Genomic DNA, 25284 nt, shown 5'->3' with positions numbered 1-25284 from the left:
AGAAATGAATGAGTATTTCTTAGTTACTAATTGGAAAATCAGTTATGCTAATATTTTATTATATTTGGTGACAGTGAGATACTGAAATCTGTGATGGGTAGTACAATGGGGGAAAGCCTGCAATATTTTAACACTACAGTATTTTGCAGAAATAATCAAGATTATGAGCCTATGCAGTTATGTGACCGAAGTCCCATTGGACCTAGTGGGATAGAGGCTTAAGTTTGTAGTAAAAAACGGTCATGTGTTTGGGATTCTTGTTCAGATATAACAGTGCAACCCTAACCATATCGACTCAGAAGTAAGTCCTATTGAATTAAGTAGAGCTTACTGCCAGGTTGTGGGGTTAGGATTGCAGCATAATGGAGCAGTCCAACCTCCCTTTGTGCTGGGCTGGTGGCTGGACTGGGCGGAAGTGTCCTTCCTCTGGCCTCCTGCTGGATGCCACCTTCAGAGCTCCTCTTCTGCCGGCCAGCAATATCCTCACCACCAGCAGCCAGCACAAAGCCCCAAACTGGACTTTTGGGGGGAGGGCGGAGCTGAGCCAGCCTGAGATGCTGCCCCAGCACCTGCCATCCTCACCACTGTGTGCAGCAGGACTGCAGCTGAGGAGGTGGGCTCTGCTATTCCATAAAGCTCCGCCAGGATGGAGTGGGGGGGAATGCAGAGAGTTGGAATGTTCCCTAAATTATTATTGAGACCTCGTGGTCAGTTGTTTCATAGGAAGGCCTATGGAATGTTGCACAAACTTTAGAAAGCTTACAACATTTATTAGAGAGTTCTATCTCTGCTATATCATTCTGTCCAATGTTGGGAGGAAAATGATCTTACAACATCCAATATATTATATTTCTTTACAGTGTTGTTGGTTGTTAAATGAAATCTGCTAAGGGTTTTGTTTTGCTTTGCTTTCTTTCATTAAAACAACAACAACTAAATTTGGCAGGACTGCAAAATAGGAAGTCACTCTCATCTTTACCAGTCAAAAATGTATGTGATATCTACCATGTCTTTCAGACAAGATGGATAAAGCCTTGTTTGTGTGTCTTCATAATGACTCTGAATGTACCGTCAGTTTGACTTGCAATTGTCTATTGTACTTTGTTCTGGATTTCAGCTTTGCATACCTGTGAACATAACTTCTGAGATGTTTTGTTTATTTTATGTTTCCAACACAGTGTTATTTAAAGGTGTATCTTATTTGCAGCCTCCACTAATTATACAGTACTGTAGTTCCAAAGTATAAAGTTTGGATTATTTTATACCAGCATCCAAATATTTGATTTCTGGCGTTCTAGTCAGTGTAATAAAAATGATACAATAAAAGTATTAATAATATTCTGAACCTGAGTTTTTATTGGTATGTGCAAACAAGACAGCATCCGCATCTCAGTTTGCATATGGAGAAAAGTTAAATAATACACTTCTCAAACGTCTCCACTGAAAGGTTTGATAGGTAATGGCTACAACAGGTTTTTCTCTACCTCAATATTCTAGGGCTCCTGAAAAGGGAGGGGAGGAGATCGTATTTCAATAAGCAGGTGCATTCTGGTTATAAAAGTTGGCAAATCTACTGTAGCTGTAAAATCCATATTTGAAAAGTATATTATACATTCAGAAAATGAGAACAGGTGCTTTTTTCATAAACCTTACAGTAAAAATGGGGGGGGGGCAGCCCATCCAAAAAAATATATATTGAGGGGGCCCAAAGTGCCTTGGCCCCCAGGAGCCTGAGCCCATGATCAGAACTGGTCTTCCAGATCATTCTGAGCTGAGGCTGCACACAGTGGCTTACTAGCTTCTTATAGCCTAGGACAACGACGTAAGGGATAATTAGACAGGCTTACATTCCTGTTCTATTAAATCCAGTAGAAAAAAATACACTTATTACAGTGGGATTTAGGTGCACCTGTTTTCTGCTGGCTTCTTCAGGGAAGATAGCCTTTCCATGCTGAAGTTGTATTAAAGTTTTATCAAAAATAATTGATCACGTGAGATGCAACTATCTGATTTATTTAAATCTATATTTTTGTTATATAATCATTTTTTGTTGACAGTAGGTCTATTGCAACCATGGCTCTTCAATAGGAATAATTTATTGAAAGAAGATTTAAATCTTTCCTTTCTTTATGAAGTTCAAACCTGCTTGCAAAACAGTAAAATACAACACTATATGAAGCAAACTACCACAAAACTGTAAGAAGCATAATAAAGCATACCTCAGTGTGCTTTATAAGTCAAGTGACTGCCTCTTATTTTGCTGTTATGAATTGGGGTGTTTTATTGTTTGCATTTGCTGTGGATCATTTTATTCTTGCCCATTGTTCTCTCTGCCTCAGAATTTGACTGGGTGAGGGGCAGTTTAGAAATATTTTAAATAATAGGTAAAGCATAATAAAAAGACAATGCGAAAAGAGCAAATAAGAGCAAACACAAAGGGTTGTGTATAGTTACAGTAGGCAATAAATTAAAAACTAGTTTCTCAGCCTCTAAAGATCTTAATCTTTATTAAGTTCCTGGACTTGAAGTGGAAAGACAAAATGCAGGAAGCAAGACCAACCTCTCTTGGCAGGGAAGTTTTAAAGTCCAGGGGTGTCAATGAACAATGCTCCACCAGAGCAAAATGGAGGATGCAATATCTATGCAAAAGCAGCAGGTAGGAGAAGGTGTTAAAGTCATCTTTGTACATAACCTTCTCTCTCCCAGCCCATCCTCACTAGTCACTTCTCCGCAGCAGTTTCTCCTGAACACCCTGACCCATCTTTTGGTTGCAAACACAAACCTTTGCCAACCTGGTGCTCTCCTGATGGTTGGACAACTTCTGCCAGTCCCAGCCAGTACGCTTGCAAGGCTTTCAGGTGAGCAAAGGTTGGTCTATGACAATAGTGTCAATATACAGTGGTACCTCAGGTTACATACGCTTCAGGTTACAGACTCCGCTAATCCAGAAATAGTGCTTCAGGTTAAGAACTTTGCTTCAGGATGAGAACAGAAATCGTGCTCCGACGGCGCGGTGGCAGCAGGAGGCCCCATTAGCTAAAGTAGTGCTTCAGGTTAAGAACAGTTTCAGCTTAAGAACGGACTTCCGGAAGGAATTAAGTATTTAACCCGAGGTACCACTGTAATATTGCAAATAAATGGAGCACATAATTCCAGGGCAGTTCATCTTGAGTTCAAGGTCCTAAGTAGTACAAGGAAACAAAACCAATACTTAGATAGCTGCAAAAAATAGTAGAGCTTAGTTTCATAGCAATAAACACCTGCTCCAGTCTGTGAAAGCTTAACCTGGAGATAAAAAACCTGGACTTTAACCACCGGGAAATAATTTGCACGAGAGGCAACATATGGATCAGTGCACAGTTTTCTAGGATGTTCATCCGGATTTGAAATTCGTTGCAGCAACTTTAAATTCTTGTTTTACATAGGAGGATGGTTATGAAACAAAATGACCAAGACTTTGGCAAAATCTTTAGAGAAGTGCTTCCAGGCACAAGCCCTGATATCCTGAGTCCCTTATGCACCCCATAGCACATTCATCTTAGCGGATAGGCACTTCTGACCCAAATGGACCTGCTTCTTTCACTGAAATGGATGGGAGAGCCCTTGCAGGTCGAGAAGCAACAAATGTGCACCAGAATTTCTGCATGTGTTTGGAAAAAAACATCCTACCAGACTCAATATGCTATGGGACAGGGTATAATATTCTTTATCATAATGCTCTGGTGCAGGTATATGCTTTAAAATCTCAAGGGTTTTACCGTAACTATCTACAGAAATTATTTGTGAACTTCTGCTTTGTTTGCCTGCTACCTAGAATCAACAGGGCCATGTAACACAGGCTGCGAGTTCAGAAAAAGGCAATAGATTATTTCATTCCTGCTTCTAACTCTCTCTTTTTCTTTATTTCTGCTTGCTGGCTGGTGATTGGAGGACTCAGGGTGAAATTTTATATTGGGCCCTCAATTTTAATCCTTCCTTCCCCAAGTGAATTAGAATAAGATTAAAAATAAATTAATTAAAATCCTTATTATATATGCAGGATAAATTGAGCACATAAGAGGCAAAAGATAGGAATGTGCCCAAGGTCTGAAAAATCATATAACTTTTACTAACATATCAAATACATGTTTCAAACGTGAAATGTCACACTAATATTGCAATATTAGATTCGCTCAACCCTACACACAGCATAGAAAATGACTTCACTTCCATCCTGCCGCTGAGAGCCTGGAGGAGTGCTAGGTGAGCCAGCAGAATTGCTTTTGGCTCCTGCTCCCCCAGCCTTAGGATTGCAGCCTACAGGCATCAATTCCAATCATAAACAAAGAAAGAAAGTCTCTGCTGTACAATCACTATTATACCTGCTTTCTTCATAAAGTTTTTTTTTAAACAACAACAACAACAAAAACCTAAAATATGGGTATATACTACCAATAAAACAGTATTTAAACCACCATCAATTTGGATGCCTGCTTACATAAGTCTTTGGGAGCATGCGTAATACATAAACACCATCCCAACATTTAGTAAGGCACCAGCCATAAATTAAGCGATACAATCCATTCACAGTTCTGACGTCAATAAAAAGTTGACCTCTGGACTGGTAACAATGATCTAAAATATACTAACCCGAAGGGGAGAAAACATTTCCTTGTAGGATTAGCAGAGAGCAACTGCAACAATGAAAGGCTGTGTTCTCCTCACCGTTGTATGGTTTATCTTCTGTACAAAGGCAGGTAAGTGGCAACCTTTTCTCTGAAAGATGGTTAAATACCAGTTATGTGGGTGGGATAAACCCATTGTATTTATGGGTTCCTTTTCTTCTCTTTAGAAGGACTGAATTTGACAGCTTCTGCATCTCAATTATTAATCCATGATCTATGAACGGCAGTCGTGGTGATTTGCAATGAAATCCAATTTCTTTCTTCTTTTTTCAGTTAACTGTTTTGTGTTAACCACCTCTGCAGCTTTAGGCCAGAACTTTGCCTTTTAAGTAACTAGCTAAGCAATCCAAAAGGGTTGTACTTCTGACTATATGGAAATACCCCACCTCAACCCCAGTAGAATAAATAATAATAATAATAATAATAATAATAATAATAATAATAATAATTTATTATTTATACCCCGCCCATCTGGCTGGGTTTCCCCAGCCACTCTGGGCAGGTTCCATCAAAATATTAAAATACAATAGTCTGTCAAACATTAAAAGCTTCCCTAAACATGGTTGCCTTCAGATGTCTTCTAAAAGTCTGGTAGTTGGTTTTCTCTTTGACATCTGGTAGGAGGGCGTTCCACAGGGCAGATGCCACTACCAAGAAGGCCCTCTGCATGGTTCCCTGTAACTTGGCTTCTCGCAGCGAGGGAACCGCCAGAAGGCCCTCGGCGCTAGACCTCAGCGTCCGGGCAGAACGTTGGGGGTGGAGACACTCCTTCAGGTATACTGGACCGAGGCCGTTTAGGGCTTTAAAGGTCAGCACCAACACTTTCAATTGTGCCTGGAAACGTACTGGGAGCCAATGTATGTCTTTCAAGACCAGTGTTATGTGGTCTTGGAGGCTGCTCCCAGTCACCAGTCTAGCTGCCGCATTCTGGATTAGGTGTAGTTTCCGGGTCACCTTCAAAGGTAGCCCCACGTAGAGCACATTGCAGTAGTCCAAGCAGGAGATAACCAGAGCATGTACCACTCTGGCAAGACAGTCTGCGGGCAGATAGGGTCTCAGTCTGCGTACCAGACGGAGCTGGTAAACAGCTGCCCTGGACACAGAATTGACCTGCACCTCCATGGACAGCTGCAAGTCCAGAATGACTCCCAGGCTGCACACCTGGTCCTTCAGGGGCACAGTTACCCCATTAAGAACCAGGGAGTCCTCCACACCTGCCCGCCTCCTGTCCCCCCAAAACAGTACTTCTGTCTTGTCAGGATTCAACCTCAATCTGTTAGCTGCCATCCATCCTCCAACCGCCTCCAGAAATTCACACAGGACCTTCACCGCCTTCACTGGTTCTGATTTGAAAGAGAGGTAGAGCTGGGTATCATCCGCATACTGAGTTTCTACCCCTGGCTAAACCAGGTGAGGGTAGCCAATGGGTCTCAAACCTTCGGTGAATTAGGGACTTTCCCTGCAAGCAAAGACATGCTCTTGCAGATTGAGCAGAGGAGACCAATAGTGGGTCCAATGGTCAGGAAGGTGTTTTCTGCACATGATGTAGAGGGAAGTGAGGGGCAGATGGGGTTGTCAGACAGGGAGGGTAGCCCATCTAGGAGAAGGAAAACTCTGATCCTAAACCTCCACTGCCTTATGGGATATCGTCAGAAGAAGAAAAAGCTAAGGAGTGAACCCTACACAAATCCAGAGTGGAGTCCCTAAGACGGTTGGATAGAGCCTTGTATGCCTCCTTCTGGCAACTCCTGCAGCTAAGCTGGTGCCAGACGTATTGCTCTCCTTGCCTTTGGGCTACATCTGCAAAGCCAAGTCTTGTCATCTGGGCAGCCCAGGACCGCCATATACATGCCCAGGCTTCTGCTCTGGGGAGGTCACTTCAGTGCTGCTAATGCAGAGGTGTGACTTCACCACAGGAGGCACATTGCAATGTCTCTCGAGACAGAAGGAAACAAAAAATATGTATATAGACTCCAGTTGTAGCTGCATGCAACTAGTAACCGCATATGTGACCCCAAGTGACCCCAGAAGGTACTGTGCATTGTTATCTGGATTAAAAAGCTACATGCAGTCAGTTCAACGGGACCTGGAAAATCATCAGAATGCAGATAGGGATGAGAATTTTCACCTGTGGCAGTGATGCATGCAATAGCCTCCTTCTAGGGGGTAAATCTCCTTTGCTGGAACAGGTTAACAGTTTACAACAGACACTTCACATCCAAGTTATGTAACAGAACTACTATACTGTGAATGAAGCTTTATCTTTTCATCCAGTCTGAAATTTGGCTTCTCGGATATTTACATTGTCCAAATTTACTTGACAATAATATTAATGTCAGCTCTTGTGAGTTTCAGTTTTAGAGTTGTAATTTGCATGATGAAAAAGAGAGAAACATTTGTGTAAAAAGCTAAACAAATTTCATGACAATGGACAGTGTTATCTTGCTTCTCCTCCATGTCCTGTCACACTGAGTTGTGAAAAATCTCACAAGGCTGATTTTTAAGACTACAGAGAACTATGCACCTTTCTCTCCAGTCAGTTAGAATGTTTACATCATCCTTGTGTGCCAATATCAGATTAGGAGATCTCAGTTTGTTTCTAGTTATAAACAGGTATCATGTGTTTATTAGTCATTCTTCTTAATATGAGTATAATATAATTGGGTGTGGTCTTGCAGAGTCTCTTAACTATGTAGGGAATAAAATCAGGGCACACTGAGAAAAATGAGTCTTTTTAAATAATAATAAAAAATATTGGAAGGAGTCTGGTTTTAATTGCCCCTTTGATAAAATGTGTCACAGTTCACTTGCAAGTCAGACTACTGGTCCACTCAGCTCAGTATTGTTTATAGCAGTGGTTCTCCAGGGTTTCAGAAAAGATCTGATCATATGCACAGCACAAATGTGATCTTTGATCAGCTTTGCTACTTGATTCTGAGGTGTCAGTTGTGGGTGAGATAACATTTGATCAGTTCTGACTAATGTCATAGTGACACTTTTCTCCAGGATACAGAACTTTCTACCGTTATTCTTTGGTAGCCTTCCACTTTGATTATTGAAATTTACTACTCTTTGTGAAACTGTTCTGATTTGTAACCTGCATCTTGTGCAGAATTATTAAGTCCAGCTTTTATTGGAGACAGCCTCAGAGCGCGTACAACTCCTTTCCTTACCAATGGTGTCTATACTGATGCTGAATTTTATACTGAATCACTGCTGAAAGAACACACTTTACCCTGGATAAAATCACACTGAGAGTCTTGAGTTTAGGAAAATAACAAAGCCAGGTTCATTACAGGATAGTATATTCATTATACTTGATAGGAAAGTTCTTTCTAGCTAAGATAGAAATACACAAGGAGCCATGTTTGCTCTTTGTTCTCAGCAGGAGGGCACACAAAAGATCGCTCCTTTAACAAGCTAAGAATGAAGAAGTAGGAAGTAGGAAATGAGCTGCCTAGCACCTGAGATCAGCGTAAGGACAGTCTAGGAAAATTGGAGGTTCTTCTCTATCTAGCCTCTTCATGCAGGTATATTAGCCTATAGTGCAAGCTGAGTTGTACCCCGACATTTTCAGCAGCCTGCTAAATGGCTTCCAGGACTAGTTCAACAGGGTGGTTTTATCCTCCAAAGCCGCAACGGTTCTGGGCTCCACATATCTTGAGGAAGGCCACATATTTGCTTCATCTACTGTGGTACAGTTGGGCAGGCTGTACTTTAGGTCCCATCCTTCTAAACAGGGGGGTTCAACATGTGGCCCAAGGGCTGCATGTGGCCCTTGAAGTCTTTTTAGTGGCCCTCAGCCACTGTGATTTGGGAAGGAGCTATGAGGGCTCTGGCAGGGTCCTAGAGTCCTCCCACCTCCTTCTCAAGGCCTAGTTCGTGCTTTCCCAATTTTGGGAAGCAGATGAGAGGGCTCTAGGACCTGCCAGAGCCTCACACCTCCTTCCCCAAACCCAGCGCCTCGTTTACCTGGCTTTGGAAAGGCAACACAAGGGCTGGGAGGGGCATGTCAAATTTTGGCCTTGTTCTCCCCCTTGCATGACAAGGCAGTGTGTGGCTTGTGGGTTCCGTGTCTAAGTACACCTGTGGCGCACTTAGTATGAAAAGTTGGGCCAACCTGTTCTAATAGACTAGTTAGAGTAGCTGCTTTGCATGTATCTCCAGGTAGGGCTAGGAAAATGCTGTTGCCAGTTAGCACAGAGTAGACAATATTGAGCTAGATGCACTAGTGGTCTGATTCAATATATGCTTCCTATGTTACTGTGTTTTTGTACATCTGTCCTGGGCATGAAATTTTGAAATATAATTTGTAATTGAGTACTATTTGTTCTCTACATTTTCAAATATTTGGGTGTGTGTTTTTTTAATGATTTGATAAGTGTTTTGCAGTTTGTCTATTTTAGACTGCTCCACAGTCTATTTTTTTGTTTTTGTTTTGAGCATTATTTTGGAGTGAAATATTTTATAAATACATTTTAATTGAAGTACGGTCTGGCTCTTACACATGACAAGGCCTCAGCTCACTCACCCTCCAGTATTGCACACAGAGCCTTCAGTGAGAACTGTGGCCAATGTGCATATATATGTACATGAGTAGACCCCACTCTGACAATCTGTCCACTCCTTTTCCTTAGCATATGTATCACATGGGACCAGGGCCTCTTCGTACAGGTGTTTACATCCAGAGGCTCTGAAAGTGCTGCCTGTGTGGTGGGAGTCATGCAGGCTTGAGGCCCACTCCCACAGCCCACTAGAGACAATATGTACGGCCTAAACACTGGACCACAACTGTGAACCAAAACTCCACTATGGCCGAAACAAATGACGCTACATTAATTATTCTAGATTTGAATAAGTGTACTTGCTTATGACAGTAGTTCTCTTATTCTTTCTGTGAGTAATTGCTATTTGTTGTTTCGATAGATGATAGATAGATTAGACGCACAGAGATGTGGTGCTTTTCTCCCCTTTATTTGTTTTACCTTCAGGAGTAGCAAATACCACAGCATCCACAGAAACACCTAGTGCCTCCATGCCCACAGAAGCATCTAGTGTCTCCACACCCACAGAAGCATCAAGTGTCTCCATGCCCACAGACACATCAAATGTCTCCATGCCCACAGAAGCATCAAGTGTCTCCACACCCACAGACACATCAAATGTCTCCATGCCCACAGAAGCATCAAGTGTCTCCACGCCCACAGACACATCAAATGTCTCCATGCCCACAGAAGCATCAAGTGTCTCCACGCCCACAGACACATCGAATGTCTCCATGCCCACAGAAACATTGAGTGTCTCCACTCCCACAGGCACATCGAATGTCTCCATGCCCACAGAAGCATCAGGTGTCTCCACGCCCACAGACACATCGAGTGACTCTACGCCCACAGACACATCAAATGTCTCCATGCCCACAGAAATATCAAGTGTCTCCATGCTCACAAACGCAACGGATGCTCCAACTTCCTCAAATGCAACTGCAGGAATAGTAACTACATCAGGTAATTATTACACAACTGCTTCCTGGCTTTTTTTGTTCAAAATAACCAGATACTAACTAAATTGCAAAGCATATTGTATAACAAGGATGTCTGCTTTCGCGACAGAATATTTCTCCCTCTTCTCCCCGTCCCCAGGCACTGTCAGGAGGTCCTACACACGAATAGGAGTCTGGCAGACACACATGCCTGACTGGCATGTTCTCTCACTCCTGGTTGTTCATTTGGGAGATTCAAAATCTTTCTCCAGCCCAAACATCACAGCGCCTGATACCTTAGAGGAATCAGCACACTTCAGGATCAGCAGAGTATAGGCAGTCAGCGTACAGACTCAGTAGCGCAGCATTTTGGCTAAACTACATTTATTTACATATACACACTTGGAGCATCATAACTCAGTTCCTTCCTCTTCAGTATCAGACAGCAAAGAGAAAGAACAAAGGACAAATGTCCTACATCATCATCATCATCATCATTATTATTACATCACGGAAACACAGTAATCCAAACATCCTTTCTCCGTCACTTCCCACAACGTGGAATGAAAACATACACCGTCATGTGATACAAACAATCCCATGACTGCAACACGGGAAAAGAATCCTAACAGACACATCCCCTAAATCTGCTTGGGGTGTGTGTTTCATACAACTCTTTGGAGAAGATATGAGGGTGGTGACGGGTATGTACAGTGGAGGAGAGGGGAGGAAGCCCCATTGTGCACTCTCAATGGATCTGGTGGGCTTTATAAGTTCTACTAATGTATAATCTATAAGGAGGGGTGGAAATCCTTGTTCTCATTATGGTTTTCATTTTAGGACCCCCTACCTGTGCTGACCAACCATGTGAATACGCTGCTGTATGTATTGATCTGTTCCAAAGCTTTTCATGCCAATGTCCTTATGGATTTTACTATATGAACACATCAGGTTGCCAGCAAGGTGAGTTATGCATTTATTTATCTCTTGTGTGGCTCTGTTCAAATGAATAGAAATGCTTCTGTTACGATGCTTCTGTTTTAGTGAATGCTGAACATGTCTGAAGAAAACACTAATATGCATCCATTCACCAATGCCTAGCATTCTCTCTCTTTGTTAACACAAATCCTAGAATCATGAATTTTTTTTCTGCTTCTTGTCTAACCCAGGACGATATATCCTTTTCAAAACAAGCATACATTGACAAATTGCAAGTCTGGCATTTTGATTTTCCAGACGTTATATGACTAATATAAGATCCATTGTAATTTTAGGCAAAGTATTTCCAGGAGAATTCATTCTGATGGAACCATATGATCAAGCTATGGAAAATATTCATTCTGAAGTTTATGCAGCTTTGTACCACAATGTCACCAACATTGTAAGTTTCTTTCATTGTATATCCTCTTTGTTATAAACTAATGCTCTACATCTTTTTCTTTTAAAGACGTAGGTGCATATAGATATTTCTTGCTATTCATAGATATATCAGAGCGAGTATGATTAAACTGCATAGAGAAAAAGTTCACTGAGGGTGCTTTTTGACATACACATTATAACCAGATTTTGTCTGCACGTGCAGATACTACTTTTATTTAAACTGACATTTTCTCCTATAGTTGAGAAACAAGTTTGTGTAATGCAAGCTTACTTAATACCCAGAAAATGCCACTTAATAATTGTATTAAAATGATACTCTTGTCTACAGTCTTGTGATATATCTCGGCTATTTCCATGCATAAAAAAACTCATTCGAATTGCCTTCAAATTTGAGGGCCAGTTTGTACCCAATCAAACCTAGTGGTTGTAAGGCAAGACTGATTGGAAGTGGTTATGAAGTTCTAGAAAATAAAGGAAAAGAAGAAGGCCAAGGTCAGGACCCACAATTCCTTTTAAAGAGCCTATTGCCCCTTCTCAAGATCTCTCTGGGCCATGCCAAAGAAGGAAGCCCTGGGAACACTTGATCCCTCTCCTGGCCATGGCAGAGACTGCACTGCCCCACAAACCAGCTCCCCCTTTGATTATTCACTTGGCGATTTACTTGATTGGAAGAGGTGATGGAAGTTCTGAAATGGTGCAAACCTCACCATCAATTTATACAAGACACCACTGAACATAAATAGGGGAGGAAACTAATCCAATGGGCAGTTCAGATACGTGTGTAAATATCAGTTTTATTTTTGCACATGCATTCTGCTGAAATTTTTTGATCATTTAAAACCTGTGTGTGCTTCCAGAGCAGCAATTACAAAACTCTTTTCTCTTGATGCACCACTTGTGAGTTGCACGTTGTACAAATTGTAATGCACTATGTTAGATCCGGTATGATTTTAAGTAGTGTTTCCTTGCTTCTTTTATGGTATTGCATTGTCATTTACATTCCATGGAATTCAAACTCTAATGCAATAAAACACAATATAAGAAATAAAAGAAGCAATACAAATAAAAGAAACAATATGACATAATTTAAAATCAGTATATGAGTACATCTGAATGAAGCTGAATGGTGGTCCATTTCTAGAGCTATCATCATAACATCTGGGAGTTACTCAGCAACTCAGTTTGCATTAAGCAAAACCTTGGTCAAGCAGTGTTTGTTGTTACATGCAAATGAAGTTTATTCCCAGTTTTCTTCCTCCTTGTACATCACATCTGAAAATAAATTTGTAATATGGAGGCAAGAGTGGAAATGAAAGAGTACTGCCTTGGGAAACATGTACAGTGGTACCTCAGGTTAAGTACTTAATTCGTTCCGGAGGTCCGTACTTAACCTGAAACTGTTCTTAACCTGAAGCACCACTTTAGCTAATGGGGCCTCCCGCTGCCGCCGTGCCGCCAGAGCCCGATTTCTGTTCTCATCTTGAAGCAAAGTTCTTAACCTGAAGCACTATTTCTGGGTTAGTGGAGTCTTTAACCTGAAGTGTATGTAACCTGAAGCGTATGTAACCTGAGGTACCACTGTAGAAGAATGGGTAAGGGGATTGAAGACATAAATATATATTCAACTACTTAGAGCGCCACACAAGTGAGCTCTGTAAATGTTTTGTCTTTGCTTGCAATGTGTCAGTTGCCATCTTGTAAGAAGTGGTTTGCTGGCTAGGGTAGAGCCTCTACACTACCTTCCTGGTAGTTGTTTACTGCAAGCAGTAGTACAGTAGTACCTCAGGTTACATACACTTCAGGTTACATACACTTCAGGTTACAGACTCCGCTAACCCAGAAATAGTGCTTCAGGTTAAGAACTTTGCTTCAGATTGGCAGAAATGACTGGCAGAATCCGAGACCAGGGAGAAGAGTCGGTGGAAGAAGATTGGAAGAAATTCAAAGACTATCTACAGAAATATTGTAAAATTAATGAATGTTAGAATGATGTTGGATAGAAATTAAGTGGTTTCCAGCTGTAATGCTTTAAGAGAATATGAAAAAAGGGTTATAAATAGGTAAAAACTTAATAGTAAGGATTTGCTGAACCAACAATTTGAAGTGGAATACAAAAAAGGGAGGTATGAGGAGGTCTGGGAAACAAGCTAAAGGAAAATAAGCAATGGAAAATCTGTGTGTTTTTAACTATTTTTATTTTGTATTTTTGTTATTTTTTCATTTTTATTGTAATACTTTAAAAAATCTTAATAAATATCTTATAAAAAAAAAGAACTTTGCTTCAGGATGAGAACAGAAACCGTGCTCCTGCGGCGCGGTAGCAGCAGGAGGCCCCATTAGCTAAAGTGGTGCTTCAGGTTAAGAACAGTTTCAGGTTAAGAACGGACCTCCGGAATGAATTAAGTACTTAACCCAAGGTACCACTGTATAGTGTTCTCGGGCTGCAGGGGGTTGAAGACCCGTCGCTCGTTCTGTAGCAGGCTCCCTGCCTCCAGCACCCTAGAGGTGCCCAAGCAACATGAAAGAGGAACTTTTAAGCTACTGTTTGTTCCAAAAACTAAGCATTCAATAACACTTAAAACACAAGGTGCTTCTGCTTCAAGAGATTGGTGTGCAAGTTCTAAATAAAACCTACTGTCTAAAAATTTTAAAACCTAGAGCTAAACACCAGACTATAGAAACACTCAAACAATGTTCAGAGTCCAAATGCCTTATAAAATGAAAACCATTATAACCTGAAACTTTGCAGGGACTGCGCCTGCCTGGTTTCTAATGAGAGGGGGTTCCATAGAGTTGTGCCTACTGCATTGGATGCATGACTCATTACTGACACGACTCACAAGTTGTGCTTCTGGTCCATGGGAGACCTCTAAGAAATAGGGGACTGGAAGGGGTACATGGGGCACCGTTTTGGGATTCAGTTTTGCACTTGTCATTTTCCCCTCATCTGTTTTTCTATGTTTTCTGCCTCCTTTAAACTGATCCTTATTTTTATTCATGTTTTACAGTTCAGTGAAATATTCAAAGATGAGAAAAGTTACCAGGAAACAGTCATTATAAGCATAAAGTAAGTATGGCAAGTTTAATATATACATAGCCAGTAGGGCCTTCAACAAAATGTTGCAGTGTAGAATGTTCCTAGTTAGGAGTCCAGCTCATGCCCTTTTCAAGGATATGCCTTTCTGTCCCTCCCCCCCCCCCGGGTTTTCTGGTTTTCTATCTCGGACTGTCAGCCAGTATTTTGAGGCCAGTAAGCATGCTCAGTCTTCATCAGACTCTCCACCGCCCCACAATTAGGGTTCTTTTTCTAAACACTTTTCCCCCCACACTTTTGCAAATCTTGGGAGTTTCCCCTATCCTGCAGATACCTCCCTCTTGGGCTTGGATGGTGTCATCATTTTGGCTACATAAGGAGCCACACTTGGAAGAATCAAGGTTGCTAGTACTCTAGAGCAATGGTTCCCAATTAGCTAATTACTGAGGACCCCCGTTTTTCAAAAGCCAAGCCACCGACTCTCTACTTTTGAAAATTTTTGATAACTCTATGGTACTTACCTGGGCAAAGCAATTTTTTGAACAAAATGTGGGGTAGCCCCTCATAAGGCATCATCTAATGAATAATATGTTAGGTCACTTAGCTGGTGTTTACAATAGTGTTTGGGTGGACCAAGGGCATAAGGTACCCATATATATACTGTGTGTGTGTGTGTGTGTGTGTGTGTGTGTGTGTGTACACACACAGAGAGTATATTGCTAACGTATCTCTAAGATATGTATGTATATACATTTCAGACGATCTACACAAGCATCAAAAAGGCTGAGTAAGGCTGAAGCCGCAAGCAACGTCAACATTACGTTAATCAATTTGTTTGATATAAACACAAAAGTAACACCTCAAGTATGGATGGAGAAGGTTAATAGTTCGAATGCCATCAAGTTCGATCGAAGTAAGTACCGTAATCTTTTCAGAATCCTTACATGATCCTACACCAGTGTTATTACTAAGTAGTCTATAGAAAAATCCCTATCCCCAAAGCGCTCCTTCTGCTGAATGGAATGCTCTCGTTCCTCCTTCCTCTTGAGACCAAAGTCCCATTCTTCCCAGTAGTAGATACCTATTACTTTAATTGCTGAGATGAACTGCGACCAGTCAATCAAGTCCAGCCTAGCAGAGATAGGTGAATTTAATTCTTCCACCTCTTAGGGAGGACATTAAACAGCAATAGCACTGAGTTCATTTCCTGCCTATATATATATAAAAAAACCAACCCCAAGTTCTTCCTGTTGGTTGGGATAAAGTAATTGTACTGTTTTTGACAGTTACAGAATTATACTGCTGCTGCTCCCTATAGATAAGTTTTTGCACCCCAGAACCCCAGTTGCTGCTGTTCTATAATTCCCAATAGCATGCCAATGCTGTTCTCAAGCCAAGACTTTCTGCGACAGAACCTGTTTTGCTGTCTAAATTATTACTATGTTAATAGTAGTTTTTAGTGGGTGTGTATGTGAGATCTTACACAAAATCTCCTGCTGCTCTCAGTTGTACCAGAAAGTTTCAATCTTAATCTGAGAGTTAAGTATCTTTCCTATATTTTCACCCCCAAAGCAGTATATTGTTAGATGTTTTACCTGAGGTTTGGAGGACAAATAATCAACATAGTGACAGGCCAAAGAACAGTAAACAGGATGAAGGCATCTACTGGAACAATGTCTTTGACACATTGGTGTGTTGTCAGACCTTGCTAGCTCCAAGATAGGGTGCACATGGGGCACTGATGAGATGCAGGTACATGGTCAGAAAAGCAATCAAAATGGCCACATCTGTGCCAGAGGGCAGGCACTAAATAAGATTGATGAGGATCCAAGAGCCAGAGGCAAATGTGAGGTCACAGCCAGGAGAGTAGACAGACTACTGTCTACAAGTTACTCAGGCTGATAAACTGGCTCGGCAGCCAATGGTTTATTCCAGTTTGCTTGACAAGTGAAGCTCAGAGGGTACTCTTTTCCAAAATACAGCCTAACTTGCTTGGTGCCCTAGAGCACAGAAAATACTGGAGACTAATTGCTAGTGACCAAAGTTTGAAGCGCCCTGCTTGCTGCTTTACATTCATGCAGATGTTGTGTACATAAGCTCTAGAGGCTCTGCCCCACCACAGCTGTAGGCAGTAGCAGTCAACAGGACAGCACTGCTCACCGGGCATCCTAACACTGAGTGTCACTGATAGTTCCTGAGATGGGAAGATAGTGAGGATATTAGGAAGCCAGGTGAGCAATGCCACTCCACCCCCCACCCCAACCACCAACCGCTACTGACTGAAGACACATGTGCCAGCTGCCCTTGTTAATTGCTTCCTTCCTTGAAAGAATCCACTGTTAAGTTGTGCTTAACATATAGAAATAACTGTTGCTTAAAGTGATGTTGCTCTCTCTGCTGTTGCACTCCGTTTTAGATCTATCACAGTGTGCTGTTTACGGCTGTGATGGAAAAACTACAATATGCAGTGACACAAACAGTGATTCTCATCCTACCTGTGAATGTCGTCCAAGTCTTGCCAAGATGAACCCTGAGGACAAAGCTTGTTTACGTAAGGCCTTATCACAGATGTGTGCGCTTTCTTTCTCACCCTTCTCATCTCTGCTTTCAGCCGTCATTCGGTTCCTTCAGACTACCTATTTATTGAGCATTCATCCCGAATTGCACCCACCCTGAATATTTTATCCCATAGCATTTCTCTTACTTTCCCCCTTCCCTTCCTTTATGTCTGGGGTTTATAGCTGAATTTACAAAGCTGTTTATTTCGTCTTCCCAATTTCGCCCTACATATTCATTTCCAGTGGAGTATAGCGGAAGTTGAGTTCTCCTTTCCTTGTCATTTGCTTCCAGAAAAAAATAAATGTTTGCATCCCCCTTAACCTGGAAATGTTTTGCACTGTGATTTTCCTGCCACATATTTTGTGTTTGTGCAGCAAGTGCTTTTGACTTCCATTGGTACAGTACAATGCTATATTTGACTCTCTCTCGTTTTCCACTTTCATTGCAGTTTGTAAGTCCACTGAGTGCTCTCCAGAAAAGAATCAACACTGTATTATGACAGCGGGAAACGTTCCAGAGTGTCGGTGTCAGTCTGGTTTCCAAAAAGAGGGTGACAAATGTCAGGAGTAAGTAAGAGGCAAATGGAAGCGGGGGGATTTTACTGTGCTTCTCCCTGGCCTTTCCCAAAGCAGGAGTGGGAAATCTCAGGCCCACAGACCAAATGCAGCTGTTTAGGTCTTTCTGTCTGACCCTCGGGATTCTGCCCAGGCCATACCAGTCCCCAAACAACATCTCTTGCTCCTCCCACTTTTTGCTTCTGCCTCTGCTTGCCACTGGCATGTGGGATGAAGCCTTTGAACTGGAAATGATTCCCTACTCCTGCTCTCAGTGCTTGGTGTTTTGCTACAGGGAGGATAAAGATGTGAAGGCACGGGGAGGTGCTGAGGACCCCCCCCCCATTTTTCCATTCCCCCCAATTTGTTACTGAAAAGAAAAAAAATGGGGGGCACAGAAAATTGGAGGGGGGTTAATTAGAGTGGCAGTGGCCTCTTGACGCTGTGATGGCCAGAAAAGGTCAATTGGGCTATAGAAAGACAAGTGTGTCAGTCCCTCTGTTCTATTTCTTCTTGGTAGTTACTATCACCATATGGACAATCCCCATATAGTTTGGATGTCATGTGCAGTAGTCACTTTCTGTAACTTTTTCTTTGTTTTTAGGTGTGCTTTTGGCTACTCTGGGGAAGACTGTAAAGAAGGTAAGCATGAATTGGGGGTGGTTTTTATATAAAGCCTAGAACCATTATCGGCAAGTTGAGCAGAGTCCATAGTAACAGAATTAGGACAATGAATTCACAGCAATAAATATACCTTTAATTTAATTTAGTTTGTGTTTAAAGGCAAACTTACTGAATTTGCATTTTTTAAAACAATACGTGAACTGAAACACAGCTATCCTTCAAAATTCACACTTCTCCAAATTTTGCAGTGATGTTTTTCAGGTTAGTAATGTGTACAATAACACATGCATTAGAGTAAATTGTACGTATAAATGCCTATATTAGAGAAAATAACATACAAATATGCATTATATTGAGGAAAATAGCTTGCAAAAATGTGTATATTGGTCAAAACTGCATACAAAATCCTGTTCATTAGGATAATTTTACACTATTTTACACTGCCCAATAATTTTCATAATTAGATTTTTGAAATCCCACACAAATTGCTGGAAATATGTGGAGAACAGAATTGAAGATCAGAAAAATGAGGACCTGAGAGAACTGAAAGTTGATAGATTTGTCCATCCCTACCTCTGAATAGCTGAATGTTTTCATCTTATAAAACATGTTATGTATATATTGCAAGAGGGTCATGTGTGCAATTAAATAAAATAAACAACTATCTGACTCTTAGAAAACATCTGAAGGCAGCCCTGTTCAGGGAAGTTTTTATGTTTGATGTCATATTGTGTTTTAATTTGTTGGAAGTGGCCCAGAATGACTGGGGTAACCCAGTCAGAAGGGTGGCATATAAATAACAAATTATCATCATCATCATTCTCTTTTCAGTTTACCTGGCAGCCCTCGTAGGAGTATCTGTTGCGTGTGGAGTTGTTATTATAGTCTTAATTGGAGTGCTCATCTACAAAGTAATCAGGTACAAATGACGGGTCTTTGAGTTGTCTGAATATGCATAATGGTAAAGTTTAGAACACTGGGTGGCCACTTGAGTCTAACTTAAGGTTACCAGACGTCCCCGTTTCCCAGGGACAGTCCCTGGATTTACAAATCAGTCCCCATACAAAATCCATTGAAGCTGAAAAGTGTCCCCGGATTCATTGAAAAAAATCTGGTAACCTTAGTCTAACTACCCCAATGAATTTGTATCAAAATACTGTAAGAGAACAACTTGGGCTTCCTGATGGACACAGGCCTACTCCTGTATCCCCAGTAGCAGCTGTCGCCAAAAATATTCATTTATCATCTTAAACTGATACAATCAGCTGCACCCTGCCTGGCCATTGTTTTGAATGGCGGCACTATTTGTGATTATTCATTATCCCTCATTTCAGGGAAGTGTCCAATTTGCATTTTTGGGAATATAGGAAGGCTAATCAGGGTATGGAAAAGACCAAGATGTGTTTATCTTTTCCTTCCTTCCTTCCTTCCTTCCTTCTTAGAAGAAATAAAGAGCCTTCACTTGAAAGAACGAGCTTGCTACAAAATGATTATTCAACCACAAGAGAAACTCCTGGAAATGGCTCTTACAGCAACCCTGCTGTAAAGCAGAGGATGTTCCCAAGAGTCCAAGCTGGAAATCCTGCAGAGGCAACCAGTACAACCACAGCTAACCAAGGAGGCGCAGCAAACAAGGCTTACGTTCCTGAACGGGACTATGACGACGACAATGTAAGTGGCTGCTTTAGTAGAGATTCACGCTGCTCATTTCTAATGCACTGTTGTGCCTTTCACAGTTCCAGATTATTATTATTATTATTACTATTACGGCTCCTACAATTCCTTTCTGTACTATTTTTCAGCACAAAAGTCCCTGCAATGGAAAACAACCTATTACAACAAAATATGCAATAGAGTAAAATAAGTCGCCATAAATCAATCAGTAGGTAAAACAATATAAGATAGCAAAGCCACAACATAGGGGAGGGGAAGAATTCCGAAGCTAGAAGAATTAAGGGTGCTCTCAGCCACCTACTCACCCTAAATATTTGCCCATTGATTCAGTTTATTTTGTAAACTGCTTAGAAACTATTTCCCTTTTGCCAAGTTGCAATATCTCATCTCCTTGAGCTGTTTAGCTATTGCCGGAACCTGAGTGATGGCTACAAGAACTACAATGTCTTCTCTCTTTTTACACTTTTGCTTGGACATTTGCTTTTCATGCAATGAGTCAAAGAAAAGAGCCAGAGGGTTAGCAGCTCTTGCTCTGGAAGCCTTGAATGGTTGACAGCATTTGTAACTGGGAACTGAACTCTAATGGGAAACTCAACACCCAGCTTCCTTAGAGCACTGATCCCCTGGACAGATTCCTGCCTTGCCTTGCCTTGCCTCTGATATTGGCTATTGCTGTGGGACACCTATTGAATTTGGATAGCTAGTGTTGAACATTGCAGTTCAGGTAACAGGGGAGATAATCTTAATAACACAATTATAGCAATAAAAGTGATACTTAATGAAGTATTTGTGGCTTGTTAGCACAGAACTAACTTTTAGCTTTTAAATGGTAGAGGTGTGACTAGTGGAAGGAGACAGAACAAGCATGTTTTGTAATATATATGGCTAGGCAACAGAACTCTTGTGACTGCATCTATACCTGTTAAATTATTTTCCTTTTTTTAAACATTGTTTAATAGAATCCCTGGCTTGAAATGTCACCAAGAGACAGATTCTGAGTCTAGCCATAAGAGACTGCGGATGTTTGTGAATGTGAGCATTACTGAGAAGCCAACACACGTTTCTTCTGAACCACTTTCTGACACTGCTGTTTGGTAATTAGAGTGCTCACAATACAGAAGAAGAATCCGGTTAATCACTTCTGAAGGATCGACATGCCACCTATATGGCACTAGCTCTAGTCTCAGTCCAGAGAAAGGCTGATTCATTTCTTCTTGTCTTTTTTTAAAGGATTTTTTAAGTATTGTTTTCAACAAATATTACCTGTATCTCTGCCTTAGAAACTAGGTGAACAGTCCAAGCAACGCAAGTTGGTGATGTGACCTCTGTAATCTACTATTAATCCCTTTAACTCTGTATATATCTCCAGCAGCATGCTTAAGCACAAACCCCCCCTTTTAAAATTATTTTGTAAATAAATATAGTTGCAATACCCTGTGTTGTCATCGCTACCTCTCTAGGGTAAACATGCTACACAGTGGTTTTTTTATTGCTCAGTGCTAACCTCCCCCAAAGGGACACGGGTGGCACTGTGGGTTAAACCACAGAGCCTAGGACTTGCCGATCAGAAGGTTGGCGGTCCGAATCCCCGTGATGGGGTGAGCTCCTGTTGCTCGGTCCCAGCTTCTGCCAACCTAGCAGTTCAAAAGCAACTCAAAGTGCAAGTAGATAAATAGGTACCGCTCCGGCGGGAAGGTAAACGGTGGTTCCGTGCACTGCTCTGGTTCGCCAGAAGCGGCTTAGTCATGCTGGCCACATGACCCGGAAGCTGTACGCCGGCTCCCTCGGCCAATAAAGCGAGATGAGCGCCACAACCCCAGAGTCGGTCACGACTGGACCTAATGGTCAGGGGTCCCTTTACCTTTAACCTCCCCCAAAGTAGGGAAGGTGACCAAGCCAAGCCTATTAGTGTGTGTGTGTGAACTGTCTCCAATAAAGATCCCAAGAGTAGTATTACCAGTTCCCCAAAATTAGCTGTTAACTCTGGAATCTACACAGCACAGTGTGTGTACTTGTACCTGCCTCGATCAGTTGCTGATGGTTTGTAGGCAGATATCACTGGCCCCTAGAAGCCTGGCTCGAACAGGGCCTGAATGACAGCTTGTTCTTGGCCTGCCATAGAAATGCTCATGTCCTTGTAGATTGCTTGATGACTCTTAATTATGACACACAGATGTAATCAAGTGTCAGTCATGCTTTCCCTAAGAAACTGTTTAAAGTTGTTTACTTGCTATAAGTGTTTAAATAAAAGCATGTAATACGTGACCACAGTTATTTTATGTCAAGTTGTTCTTATCCAAAAAATGCCGAAATTGCTTTGCAAAAATTATGAACAGCCACAAGATGGTGCTCTATCATTAACTATAACTCTAGTTAACAAACTTGAGTTCCAGTGTTCCTGAAACTTTTGGTGCAAGGATACCATTTTTTCTTGGAATAAACATAGCTTCTTATGATGCACGGCCCCCAAAACAGACCCTCCAAGTGTCCCTCTTTTCCAGGGACGGTCCAGGATTTACAGAAGCCATCCTGGTTTCTGATTTGAGCCTGGAATTTCCCGCTTTTCGTCCCTATTTTCATCGGAGAAATGTTGACAGATATGGAATGGAATGTACCTGTTTTTATCAGAGAAGTGTTGGATGGTATGGCTACAAGAGTCTTACTTTTGCTATCCATATATCCAAATCACCACACCTGAAATCACGCCCATAATGATTTCACTTTTACTATGGCTGTTGAGTTGTCTTCCTCTGCTCTGTTTTGAAAGTAAACTTTTTGATCCTGTATTTGTATTGCATTAATAGTATTTCCTGTATCTTATTTATTTATAAGTATGAATTATTCTTGTTCTTCTTTTTATCTTGGAGCTACCTGGAGACCTTCTGTTGTAGTGTGGCCAACCAATAAATAAATAAATAAATATTTAAATGCTGGCTTTGTTGTCCTTTTTTTGGCTTTGCTAGTCCACAAACTGGGTTGTGGGGTCCAGGAATGATTATACCACCTATTGTTTCCTCATATTCAAATAGTCTTACAGTGACATGGTTTGAGTACAGAAACCGAATCAAAGACCAGGCCAGGTTTCGCTGGAAACTGCCTACAAAACCACAGCCGTGCCACATTTCCATAGCATCCCAGTGGAACCATCCAGTTTTAATGCATCTGCCCAAGATCAGCTTTCTGTTCTCCTTCCCAACAGCTATCGTGTTTGTAAAGACAAATGGCTCATTTTAAGTGCTGGCATGTGCAGGAATGCGAGAAGTTCTCACAATGCTTCTCTGGCAGCTGCTCCCAGCTTCCTGCTGAATCCTCCAGAGTAACAACAACATGCATGCTGGTTGGCCCCCATCACTGTGGGCAATTAGGAAGGATTTATTTGAAGATCTCTAGGGAATCTCAGCTCAGGCCACACAGAATGTTGCCCATAAGAACATACCATCTCCTTAGCCATCAATAGGGACCTGGAAGCTGGCCCTCCCGATACGAGTATTTTAAATTTGGCTATAGCAGCAAAAAGTAGAAGCAAGGCCCATGGGCCTGTGGTACATAGAACAAAAAAGCACAGTGGAAATTTGCCGCCTCATTGACAAGTGGTAAATTGTGTGTGTGTGTGTGTGTGTGTGTGTGTGTGTTTTAGGGGAGATGGGGGTGGTGTCGATTTTGGAGGTCATAGGCCTGACATTTCCCCAACAGTTTCTGCTTTTTCATATGGTTTCTGAGAATATGCTTACTACTTTTTTCTAGTTCCAAAAAATGTCTCTACCTCAAATACCTGTGATCCTTTAAAAAAACCACACATATGAAGCCATACAAAAGTGCTGTAAAATGCTATATATGCCGACTCAGAAGTAATCCCCATTTAGTTCAATGGGACTTATTGCCAGCTAGGTGTGGATAGGATCAAAGCCTTAATCTCTTTTTCAAATAATTTCTCCCAAATGCCTAATTGAAAACTTGCAACAGCCCTCTTCCTCCAAGCATGTTGTTTTCTGTGATTTTTTTTCTTTTGGATGTGATTTACGCATGGTTGAACTGAAACTCTTCCTTTTTTCATATGCTTCATTTGCAGCCATGTTGGTCTTAACACAGAGGGAGAAAGCAATATATGTATGATGGAAGTGAGAGATTGGCTAACTGAGCCAACGATGCAAGCACTGGGAGTATTCATGTTTGTCTTTCTTGACAAGCAAGATGATTAAACTGCTGTTGAAGAGCCATCCATGTTAAGTTGAAGGATTGGCTTAAAGCCACAAGCTTGTTTTAAAAAACACCAAAAACCCTCCACCCTCCATATATCATCATGCAGCACAGAATGATTTCTATTGCATCTTGGCATTCTACGTTAAAGACCAGAACTCATAAAACTGGTTTGTGAACTAGTTCACTGGGAGGGATGCTGAGATCTGCATGACACTTACTGCACTTCAGTGAGGTGTGTGTCCATCAGCATCATATTAATTCATCCTTTGACTGCCAGCTTCCTAGCTTGCTTAGCCTAAGAGAAGAGCCTGGTGCTCAAATTACAGGAAGGACAGAGGAACAGCTACTTTTCTGCCAGCTACTGTTTTTAGACAGCGGCTGGGACATGATATGACTAAAACTGGGCGGGTGAGAGGGGCACAGACCAGGAGGGGAGGGGCTCATGCATTTTATTATTATCTTTCCTCTATAATTCTTGTCCAAAATGTTTCACAATGTAAAATATGTATCCCAATGCTTAAGGAAGACTAGAAAAGGATGGGGTAGGGAGATTACTTTTAAATTGCAAGCTAACCTAAGAATATTTGCTAGGCTATTTCATTTATTTATTTATTTATTCAGTAGATTCACATCCTGCCTTTTGAATCAAAGCCACCAATGACACTTATAAAATACATGAGCTAGACCAAGTAGCACATGATCAGGCTACAAATAAAACAAGACAACACAACCAGCTGCGCTGGAGGTAAGAAGCCATTCTTTATACTGTGTCATACAAATGGTCCATCTAGCCCAGTGCTGTCTACACCAAGGTTTCCCAGACTTGGGTCTCCATCTGTTTTTGGGCTACAATTCCCATCATCCATAGCTAGCAGGGCCAGTGGTCATGGACAATGGGAACTGTAGTACAAAAACAGCTGGAGATCCAAGTTTGGGAAACTCTGGTCTATACTAACTGACAGCGGCTCTCCACAGTTTCAGGCAGCAAGCTTCCTCAGCCTTACCTGGAGATGCTGGGGAACTGAACTGGGACGTTCTGAATGTGAAGCAGATGCTCTGCTCCTGAACTATGTCCCTTTTCCATGAGCAGGAGCTGGCAGTGGATGTTCCTTT

At 41.6% G+C, this 25284-nt stretch overlaps 1 protein-coding gene across 1 annotated transcript; it reads left to right on the top strand.

The window, feature by feature from the left end:
• The first annotated feature begins 4621 nt into the window (after window positions 1-4621).
• On the top strand, window positions 4622-21322 carry MUC13 (mucin 13, cell surface associated). Its single transcript, XM_053404383.1, has 12 exons — window positions 4622-4736; window positions 9656-10171; window positions 10987-11109; window positions 11421-11527; window positions 14535-14593; window positions 15319-15473; window positions 16977-17111; window positions 17568-17685; window positions 18278-18315; window positions 19129-19216; window positions 19740-19968; window positions 20931-21322. The coding sequence occupies exons 1-12, from the start codon at window positions 4682-4684 to the stop codon at window positions 20967-20969; spliced, it is 1662 nt and encodes a 553-aa protein (XP_053260358.1). The 5' UTR covers window positions 4622-4681; the 3' UTR covers window positions 20970-21322.
• The last annotated feature ends 3962 nt before the right edge of the window (window positions 21323-25284 follow it).

Source organism: Podarcis raffonei, chromosome 1 (assembly GCF_027172205.1).
Source record: "Podarcis raffonei isolate rPodRaf1 chromosome 1, rPodRaf1.pri, whole genome shotgun sequence".
In the NCBI taxonomy this organism is placed as follows: Eukaryota; Metazoa; Chordata; class Lepidosauria; order Squamata; family Lacertidae; genus Podarcis; species Podarcis raffonei.
This window is presented reverse-complemented; position numbering and strand designations above follow the sequence as displayed.